Genomic DNA, 11,053 nt, shown 5'->3' with positions numbered 1-11,053 from the left:
CAATTATACCTCAACAAAACAAACAATCCCTCCCCCCCTTAAAAAGTTCTAACAGTAAAGTGCAAAAATATGGGTGATGCTTAAAGGCGACACATCATTATACTAGGGAAGGCCTTACTCTTTCGGGGCGTTCTGGCTTTGAGGCGGTCGGGCCCTTTAAGGCTACGACGACCTAGTCACCCTACCCGCCCTCCCTCGGGCCGGGGCGTGGTGGCCTCTCCAACCCGGAACTGAAGGCCGCGCGCAGTCAGCGCCGCCAATCCGCGTCCCGGAAGGAGCGAGCTTGCGGCGCATGAGCGAGTGAGTGAAAGCGGCGCCGCCCGCCGGTTGCTGGCGCGGCTGAAGCCGGTGTTCTTCACCTCTTCCCTTTAGGGTCCCCCGAAGAAAGCGGGCGAGCTTCGTTGCGCTTCCTTGCGCGTCTGTTCCCCAAATAGGGCCTCCCATCCCCCGCTGCCCGCGCACCTGCGTGGGCCCGGCGCGCAGTCTCCGCAGGTCGGCCCTGTAGCGGCGCCCACACTCGGTGTAGCATCCCTGCCCCGGTCCCCGGCCCCTGCCCGGTCGTCCCGCCGCCGGAGCGGTGACCGCCTGGCCCGCCGTTCCTCCGCTGCCACCGCTGCCGGCACCATGGGCAGTGAGCAGAGCTCCGAGGTCGAGAGCCGACCCAACGATCTGAACTCCTCAGGTCGGTGTCCTAACTTCCACCTTCCTCCAGCCGGCCCTGTCCGCTTGCGGAGGGATCTGCCTCCCAGCCTAGTGGGGACTGGGACCGCGGACACGAACGCACAGAGAGCCCTCACCATGTTTTTTTTTTTTTTTTCCTTGAAAAAAGAGAAAAAAGTCCCCGTCTGCCCTAGCCGTCATTCCCCTGATGGCAATGAGTGCCTGTGACTGCAAGCTAAACCAGCGTGTGCGCCTATGCCTATTATTTATTTTCCAAAGCAGCTGTTTCTCCCAGCACCGCCGCCTCTTTACGGGACGACCTAATTCATTTTTGGCGTTAGTACTTATGACTGACACAGTGAGCTTTGGTTCACAGAGTGGATGGATCATAGACAGGACCTCTAGGAACATGTTCCTTCTTAAAGTGGGTCTTGGAGGTTCCTTTTCAGAAGGAATGTGTGACAGGTGTACGATCGCTTTGAACCCTTGGGTGCAAACATCTCCAGAAACTGCATTTTCCCTTGAGAAGGTGTCTCGACTCCTTTTCTAATAGTATAGGAGTCGGCCAGCACCGTAGGCTCTGGTGTTTTTCTCTATTCTTCCCCCTTGCGATTTTTTAAGATTTCTCCCAGCGTTTCAGATAGGAATGGGAGAATTATTGTGTTAGGAATATACTAAGCACTCAGTAAATAAAACAACTGATGCTTAATTGAGGATCATATGCTTTTTAATTTTTTTGGTTAGCCACAAACCCTAGGACAACTGGGACTGATCTGGATATGCTGGAGTTGCTAATCCAAATTGGATTAAATCTGGAGCCTAAATATAACCTATTACTTACAGGTGTACGATCTAATGATTCGATATTTGTATATATTATGAAATTTTAAACCCTGTTTTACAGATGGGAAAAGAAAGGTGCTAAATAGTCTTAGAATCCACAACTGTCTTTAGATACGTAGAGCTGTTCTCTGCCTGGTAAGATCTGTAATTCAGAAATGTAGAAGCTGACAGATTTAGGGTTATTCCACAATGAAATGTGTCCTTCAAGACTAGTTCAGACCCTCATTTGGGGGGCTATATTGGGACAGCTTTTAATGGTGAGCAGCATCTACTAGCTTTGCTATACATCCTTCTATTTCCTTGGAAGGCCCAGAATATTTTATCTGTTACAGAAAATACAGTAAGAGTTGTTACCCTTTATTTTCTTGCCTCTGTGTCAGTCCAGAAGCATATTGAGGGGAAGAAGTGCAACATCTTTTTAATACGCTTGCTCACCTACGGCCAGCACGAACTCTGGTACTGTAGCATACTAACTAACAGCATAGGTTAGACTTTGCCGATTCCCCTGTGCTAAGCGGTTTACGTGTATCTACATTTAATCCTTACAGTCCCATTATACAGGCAAGGTGATAGAGATTATCTAGAACCCAGTGAAATCTGGGGTCTGGGGAAAAAGAAATCACTTAATTTGTAGCAGAAAAGATTTCTGGCTTGGGATTTGTGAAATGTTAGGGAATTTACCAAAAGAGGTTAAGAGGTACTTCTTGAAGAGCAGTAAAAGTAGCAGAGCTTCTAAAAGAGTAAATGCCAAGCCACGGGAGACTGTAGCCTCCAGGAGGCAGGGCAGTTCTGTGACATCCCAGCATCAACCGTTGAGACATGACTTTGATGAGCTTGCAAATATTACCTTCTAGAGGGTAAACCACTTTAAAGGTTTATTCTTGCCCTAACCAGGAAGATATTTGAGGAGAGGTCTAGGAAGTTGTTGGTAGTTTGAATCAATTCCCTACAAATGCTTTACTTTCTCTCAAGGGACCTGAAATTGACCTGCCTGTCTAGCGTCCTACAAATTGCTGAATTTGGCCTCAGCCTAGAATGGACCTACTGTTTATTTCTGCCCTTCTTGGACTAGTGCTTGTAATTGTAAGGGTGAGGGGGCTGGTGCCTCAGGAATAGATCCATCATAGAGGGTTAAGAACCATGATTTCCCCCCCCCCATGAGTAAGATGTATTAAATACACCCGACTTGCTGTGATCAAGTGGCTAGACAGCTTGCAACCTCAGTTTCACAGGGATGGGCCACATATACCAATATCCCAAAGACCTCCAATTCCTTTCCTGTTTTTCTAGCACTATTGAGTTTGGGTTGGTCACAGCCATATTTTGTACCCTCATTTTCTCATTGGTAAAATAGGGACAATGTCAGGAGGATCAAAGAAATAAAAATTAAAAACATAATCTACCTATATTTTTGAGTGCTGAATAATAAGATATTTTTAATTACAAAAGCAATTTCATGCATGTTATAGGTTCCTGTAATGTTTGAGGGGTTTTTTTTAGTAGAAAATAGAGGTCCCCCATGATTCATCTCCCCTTTTCCAGCCCTCACTGCAGGATAACTACAGTTAACATTTTTTTATGTAAAAATATATTTTTTTTAATGACTGTACCGAAAACAGCTTTGGTAAGGCAGAGCGGGCTGACTAACGTGCAGCTCTTGAGCAGTGTAACTTTATTTTCAGTGACCCCTTCTCCAGCAAAGCATAGAGCCAAGATGGATGATATTGTGGTTGTAGCTCCAGGCTCCCAGCCCTCACGGAACGTCAGCAACGATCCCGATGTCATCAAGTTGCAAGAGATTCCAACCTTCCAGCCGCTTTTGAAAGGTAAGAACTTGGGTTTTTTGTCTTATCTAGACCTGCTGGAAAGGTTTGCATAGCTACACTACTCTTCCCAGATAGCCATGTGCCTTCTTCATCTCGTTTAGGTTTTTGCTTAAATGGCATCTTTTTGGTGAAGCTTCCTTAGCTGCCCTGTTTAGAATTGAAACACTTTTGGCTGTTTTTCTCTGTGGTAGCTAATCACCATTTATCTGCTACGTAGTTTACTTACTTGTTTACTGGCTGTGTTTCCCTGTTAGAATGCTAGCTCTACGATGATAGGAACTTTCTGTGTTTTGTTTACTGTTGAATTGTAGCACTTGGACTAGAGCCTGGTATCAAGTAGGGACTGAGTGAATGAATGAATGGTGTTGGAGCTGGCCTTCACCTGTTATATTTCTTCGAAAAGATTTTCACTCTTATTTGTGGTCTGGACTATGGGTTGACTAGTTCAGATACATAGAGAAAATTTCTATAATCATTGATACACTTATAATTAATCCTGGCAACCATTTTGTATGAGAGGAGAGGATATGTATGAGAGGATTAGCATATATTGATCAGTGTTTACCGAGGTAGAGTTACCTTTTTTATCTGTATTTTTTAAAGATTTATTTATTTATTTGAGAGAGTGTGAGTGAACATGCATGAGCGGGGGAGGGGGATGCAGAGAAAGAGGGAGACAAGCAGATTCCCCAAGGAGTGGGGAGCTGGATACGGGGCTTGATCCTGAGATCCATCACCTGAGCCAAAATCAAGAGTCAGATGCTCAGCCAGCTTTGCCACCCAGTTACCTTTTTTTTTTTTAAAGATTTATTTATTTATTTTGAGAGACTGAGAATGAGAGAGAGAGAGAGAGAGAGTACATGAGAGGGGGGAGGGTCAGAGGGAGAAGCAGACTCCTCGCTGAGCAGGGAGCCGGATGCGGGACTCGATCCCAGGACTCCAGGATCATGACCTGAGCCGAAGGCAGTCGCTTAACCGACTGAGCCACTCAGGCGCCCGTTACCTTTTAATATGAATTTTATTATTCACCTGATAATTTCATTATATATTTTAATTTTATGTTAATTTATGTTATTTTCATATCCATTAAGTAGTGGCAATGATTTTCTATTAACTGAACGGGGTTTCTACTATAAGAATCCCTCTTTCTGGGGTGCCTGGGCGGCTCAGTTGTTAAGTGTCTGCCTTCAGTTCAGGTCATCCCAGGGCCCTGGGATCGAGCCCCGCATCAGGCTCCCTGCTCCGCGGGAAGCCTGCTTCTCCCTCTCCCACTCCCCCTGCTTGTGTTCCTTCTCTCGCTGTCTCTCTCTTAAATAAATAAAATCTTAAAAAAAAAAAAATCCCTCTTTCTGTCTCTCTTTTCCTCCAAAAGAATAGGAAATATAAATGAACTTAAGGCCCTGGTTTACTTAACCTGGTACAATATAATATAAAACTTCTTACATTTATATAGCTATATGTATTGGAAGGTACCCCCTCCACACACACACAGACACGTGTCATCCCCTTAATCCTTATATGGGTAAATATGTTTGAATGATTTGTGTCAGATCAGACAGCTGGCAGATAGGTCGAACTTGAACCTTCATCACTGATGTCAAATACTAGTTATGCTATTCTGCACTGTACCTAAAAAAACAAAAGTAAAACAAATAATGCTTTATTGATGAGCCATGTATCATCTCATTCTTCCCAGCACTTCATCTGCTTTACAGTGAGGAAATCCAAGCTTTCAGTCTTTTCCCACAGGCCTCAGTGTTAGACTTTGGGAAACTCTTTGGTTCTTACCTGAAACAACACATTATATCCTATTCCCCATCTTAATAGTTTTCATTATTTTGAGGGATAATATGATTCTTCAGAGAAGCCAACATTAATGAAATTTCTATCTCCACGTGTCTTTGTACAATCAGATTAAAAGACAATCAGATGTAATTTATCTCTAGAAACTTAGAGAGACACTTGTGTTCTGTACTCCAGCCCTTCCGGACATGCACGTAGGACTGCCCACAGGCACACAAGTTCGTGCCTCTGCTGCCTGTTAACTGTGTCCTCCCAAAGTCTTCTAGTCCTGGGTGAGGCCCTTATGTGACCCAACATTTATCCTCACTTTGGGGAAATACTAAAAACAAGCAACAACAAAACCCAAAAAACTCCCAGCATTTTGAAATATATTTAATAATTTCATGGGGTAGTGTTTCTTTTCTAAGCATTGGAAATATAATTCTTATTTTATGATAATGAATTGACTAGTAGGGGAAGCATCGGCTTGGTTTTCAGGGAAACTAACATCAGATTTAAAATCATCACCAGGAACCCTGACAGTGAATAATTAACGCAGTGCGGTTAATGCGGTGTAGGTGGACTTGGTTGCAGTGATACCTGGATTTAAATTGAGACTTGGCTACCCATTGGCTGTGTCTCCCTGGCTTTTGTTTTCTCCCTCTTTGAACCTTGTTTGTTGAGAATGTTGAGAATAGGTGTGTGAGAGAGAGGAAGGCTGCTGAGGGGCAAGTTGCAATGAAGAGGCGATTTGGGATTTGGCTAAGGAAGGTGGAGAAATTACTTGCGGAGGGTGGCATGAAAAAAGTGGCAGCACGTGGCCGGGGCCAGACTGCAGGGAACAAAAAAAGCCAGCAAGCATTTAAGTGAATGCTGGTGTTTCACTGGTGAAGAAGAAACCTCTCAGTAATTAGAAAAGACAGGCAAAGGGGACCGTTGGGTGGAAATAGTAAGTATAATTATGATAATAGTAGGAGCTAACCCCTCTCCTCCTTCCTCTACTTCTGCATGATATTATTATTCTTCCCATTTTATAGATTAAAACATTGAGGCTCAGAGAGCGTGAATGCATTACCTCAAGTCACATGGCTAGAAGGGATAGCCCATCTCGAGATGGCATCAGGACATTGAGTTTTTCACTGTTTTGTACATGGAATAAGACTTTCCAATTCTAGCAAAGCCAATTATAGAGATCACTAGGCTGTAAAAGGAAATAGGGTGGTGGGTGGGCGGTTGTTTGGATTTTTAGGTGCCTCCTGCTTTGACATTGTTCTTCCCGGTAATTTAGAGCCCTGCCGTCTGCCTGCTGGGCTGCTGGAGGGACCACTCATCACTGTTGCCTTTATACTCTAATCTCTTTTTTCACCCTTTACTGCTTTCAGGATGAGGCTATTTCTCAAAGTAGTAAAAAGGCCACACAGGGCGGGCTGTACCCCCCAGGTTTGATTTCAGAAAGCTTTTTATTCAAGTTAATGACAGTTTATTCTTTCAAAACAATATATTCAAGTATTACACAGAGTTCGCTATTGTTCCATAATGTCATGTGATGTAGTGCTAATGCTGGTGGGTGATCTGCAGAGGCAGTAGCTGGGCGAGTTTAGGGGCTATTCGTATGACTGAAGTAATGTTTGCATTTTTAATAAGCAGATTCTTTCCTTGGTCTTAGCCCTTTTGGATAAATATACCAGAGTATAATTTATGCTCCATACTGGTGCCAAATATCTGTTCCTCTTTTTATTTAAGCCAAAAGAATTTCTGTTTTTCATAGCAGTCTCTGAATTAGCAATTTATTTTGAAGTGTAAAGCATTTACTAGAAAATGAAAAATTAAAAAATTACAAGTAGCAATAAATGGCCACAACAGAACACAAAAGCAAAATGTAGATTTGATGCAAATTAGATTCCTGGGGTTAAACAAGCCCTATGAATCTCTTACTTAAAATTCAACCACTTATATTTTTTAATGAATCACATGATTTTATGTCAATCTATAGAAATGAAATATTCATAAGAGAAAAGCAAAATTGATATTTTATATATAAAAGTTATATAATTTTTTTGTTCACTCCTAATGATGAATATATGCATACACACACACACACATACACACACGTGTACACATATGACCTTCTTTACAACTGACCTGTCATTTTTGTTACTGACTTTGGATACAATGTAAGATTGTCTTGCTGCCTAAGGAAGAGACTGTCCTTGTGACCAACAAAGAAAGTCAGACATATACAGTGTAGATGCTTAAGTGATGCTAAGCAGTTTTATTGGGAGCTCTGTGTTTGGTTGTTAAGAACATGATGTATGTGAAGTAGATTTTGACAGTGAAAAAAGTCTGGGGCTTTTCTTGGTGGAGCAGAATCTCATGGAACATGCAGTGAAAGCTCTCAAATCACATGGAACATTGAGAATTAGTGCATGAGGCTGGAGCTGGGAAGGAATGAGTCAATGGAAAAGGGTAGTAAGGAGAACACGAGGGAGCTACATTTCAAGTGATCAGTTTATTCACATCTTTCTCACCCACTCATCTAGCCCGGCAAATAAAATAAAGGTGGAGAGTCTTTGTGTGCATCAGACCCCTGTCTCTGCCAGGTGTCAGAATTTCTCTCTGTTTTGGAAATGGAATGCCAAAGGAGGGGAAGAGTGAATGGATTTTAGAGTTTGGTCTTCTCTGAATGGCTTAAGGGTGACCTCTAAGCTAGGGTTGATCCTGAGAGTCTGTTCCCACCCCCCACCCCCCGAATACCATATTTGAAAAGTTGATGACGTATTCCCGATTACCTTGTAGGTTATTTGTGTATGTAATAACTCTTCAGTTAACCTTTTAAACATGGCTCTTAACCAGCAGAGTGTTAGCCTTACTCAGAAGAGCTGCAAGTACTAGGTGAATGATCCCTTTAAACCAGTAGAGAAGGCAGAGCCATTTTGCAAGAGCAGCCTCACTTTTTTCCTCCCTTCAGCGCGTCTGTGCGTGCATCCATTCTCGTTTCTTTCCATCACATCTCGGAGTAGGTATGTCGATACCTTTCTCTGAAACTTAATGCCTTTCCATTTCACTTTTTTCTCCATTTGCTGGGACTTTGCTTCTGTACTTTCCTTGTCTTTACTATCTAGCTTACTGAGCCTCTTTCCTCTTGTGATACAGATCTTCCCGTCTTTTTTTTTTTTTTTAAGATTTTATTTATTGAGAGAGTGAGCAAGTGTGTGAGTGGAGGGAGGGGCAGAGGCAGAGGCAGAGGGAGAGAGATGACCTCAAGCCCACTCAGACTCCACCCTGGAGCCCTGATTTGGAGCTCCCTCTCAGGACCCTGAGATCATGACCTGAGCCAAAATCAAGAGTCAGATGCTCAACAGACTGAGCCACCCAGGCGCCCCTCGGCTTCAGCTTCTTGTCCATTTCTCCAACTATGGACTGGTCAATACAACCAAGTGTTATTTTAAATTCAGCATGCCCCACCTTCCACCTTTGTATGTATTGGCTCATTTCATTTATTCAACAAGCATTTATAGGACCTTATTTTATTAGGTGAATGAGACACATTCATGTACACTTGAAAAGAATGTGTTGTGCAGTTGTTGGGTGTAGTGTTTTACATTAAGGTGTGGTTGATGGTATTTAATTAATGAGTTCTACCACTTAAAGCTGTTAAAATCTCCAGCTGTGATTGTGTTTGTGCCTTTTATTCTTCCAGTCTTTTGGAAGTCTGTTATTAGGCATGCATACATTGATATTTATTATATTGGCTCTTTTATTATTATGAATTTGTCCTTCTATCTATGGCATTATCTCCTGTCTTGAAGTCTGTTTGTCTTATGTTAATACAGCCACTCCAACTTTCTCACACTTACTGTTTGCATAGCATATATCTTTTCCTATTTTTATTTGTGTGTGTCTTTAAGTGCATCTCTTGGGACGCCTGGGTGACTCAGTCAGTTAAGCGTCTGCCTTAGGCTCAGGTCATGATCTCAGGGTCCTGGGATCGAGTCCCACATTGGGCTCCTTGCTCAGCGGGGAGCTTGCTTCTCCCTCTGCCTGCCGCTCCCCCTGTTTGTGCATGCTCTCTCTCTCTCTCTGGCAAATAAATAAATAAATAAATATTTAAAAAATAAAGTGCATCTCTTGTAGACAGCGTATAGTTGAGTCTTCTGTACCTGTGCATGCAGTCTGTCTTTTAATTGGGGTGTAAATTGATCTAGTTGGATTCAGGTCTACCATTTGTTCTTCATTTTCTATTTGGTCTGCTTTTGGTTCCTCCCCTTTCCTGACTTTTTTGAATCAACTGAATTTTTTTAGTATTCCATTTTAACTCCTCTGTTAGTTTTTTAAATTTTTTTTTTTTTTTTTAGTTTATTTGTCAGAGAGAGAGAGAGGGAGAGAACAAGCAGGGGGAGCGGCAGGCAGAGGGAGAAGCAGGCTCCCTGCTGAGCAAGGAGCCTGATGCCGATCCCAGGACCCTGGGATCATGACCTGAGCCGAAGGCAGGCGCTTAACCGACTGAGCTATCCAGGCGTCCCCTCTGTTAGCTTTTTTAGTTGTATTCTTTTGCATTGTTTTTAGTGGTTGCTCTAGGGATTATAATACCCATCTTTTTTTTTTTTTTTTTTAAAGATTTTCTTTTTGAGGAGTCTCTGCACCCAGCGTGGGGCTTGAACTCACAACCCTGAGATCAAGAGTCACACACTTCACCAACTGAGCCAGCCAGGCACCCCATTATACACATCTTTAAAATCATAGTTCACATAGAGTCAATATTTTACCACTTCTCATAAAATGTAAGAACCTTTTAATGGTGTGGTTCCATTTACCCCACTATGTGCTATAGTTGTCATATTAGTGCATCTCCATATGCTGGGAATCCCATGTAGTGGTTATATATATTATTTATATATAAATTTATAAGTTATATATTTATGAAATATCTGTTTATTATATACAAAACATATATTATTGTATCCTGTTAAATAATTGTATATATTATATTTAACAATATATATCTATTTTAAACAATCACATATCTTTTAAAGAAGTTAAGAGAAGAATAAACTATATATAGAATATTATGTCTCCCCACATATTTACCATTTCTGGAATTCTTAGTCCCTTTTTCTAGATTCAGGTTTCTATTTGATGTCATTTATTTTTAGTCTGAAGACCTTCTTGTAGCATTTCTTGCAGTGCAGATCACCTGGAAATAAATTCTTTCTGTTTTTCTTTATCTGAAGATAAATTTTTGCCCTTTTTTTTGGTAAGTTTTTGAGGAGATATTGTGGGACTCTGTGAAATCTCATTTCTCAACACACTTTCTCCTTCACTGGTTATAATATCCATTGCTGTTTCTTGTTTGAATTAATTACACAGAAGCAGTTGCTAAATAGTGATTTTTCTACCTTTTATCATTCCTTCTACATTCCGCCATCAAGAACTTTCTCATCTCTCCATTTATTTATTCATGTATTTATTTAAGTCCATTTGGAATGGTAAATTTTTTTTATTTGATGAATTATAATCTGTGACAATCACTATTTATTTTTAATCTCAAAATGCTCCAAATTTAGGGGTGCCTGGCTAGCTCAGTTGGTGGAGTGTGCAACTCTTGGTCCTGGGGTTATGGGTTCGAGCCCCATGTTGAGTGTAAAGATTACTTGAAAAAATAAAATCTTTAAAAAAAAAAACTCCAAGTTTAGCCAGTTGGAACATTGTTGGTTGTAGCTTACTGTGGCCTTTTGACATACTCTCATTCTTCTTTGAGCATGTTTTTACTTCCTGGTGCAAAATAATGTTCCAGATTTTTCTTATTCTTCCTTGGCCCCAGCCCTAGAATCAGGCATTTCACCAGGAGCCCTGGTTCTTTTAGTGGAGAGTGGTATTTAAAAACCACTCTTAGGTCTTCTCAGTGGATTTAGCAAGGAAATATATATATGTGTATATACATA

The 11,053-nt window shown here is 41.6% G+C and overlaps 1 protein-coding gene across 2 annotated transcripts in view; it reads left to right on the top strand.

Moving 5' to 3' along the window:
* Nucleotides 1-212: 212 nt before the first annotated feature.
* Nucleotides 213-11,053, top strand: part of BORCS5 (BLOC-1 related complex subunit 5) — a 98,221-nt gene continuing 87,380 nt past the window's right edge. The window contains exons 1-2 of one of the 2 annotated variants that reach the window (XM_027594838.1): nucleotides 213-300; nucleotides 3,186-3,329. In XM_027594838.1, coding sequence (XP_027450639.1) covers nucleotide 300; nucleotides 3,186-3,329 — 145 coding nt within the window. In that variant the 5' untranslated portion in view covers nucleotides 213-299. The other variant, XM_027594837.1, reaches the window with a different exon arrangement.

Source organism: Zalophus californianus, chromosome 9 (genome assembly GCF_009762305.2).
Source record: "Zalophus californianus isolate mZalCal1 chromosome 9, mZalCal1.pri.v2, whole genome shotgun sequence".
NCBI lineage: Eukaryota > Metazoa > Chordata > Mammalia > Carnivora > Otariidae > Zalophus > Zalophus californianus.
The sequence above is the reverse complement of the archived record's forward strand: the minus strand, read 5'-3'. Positions and strand labels throughout refer to the sequence as shown.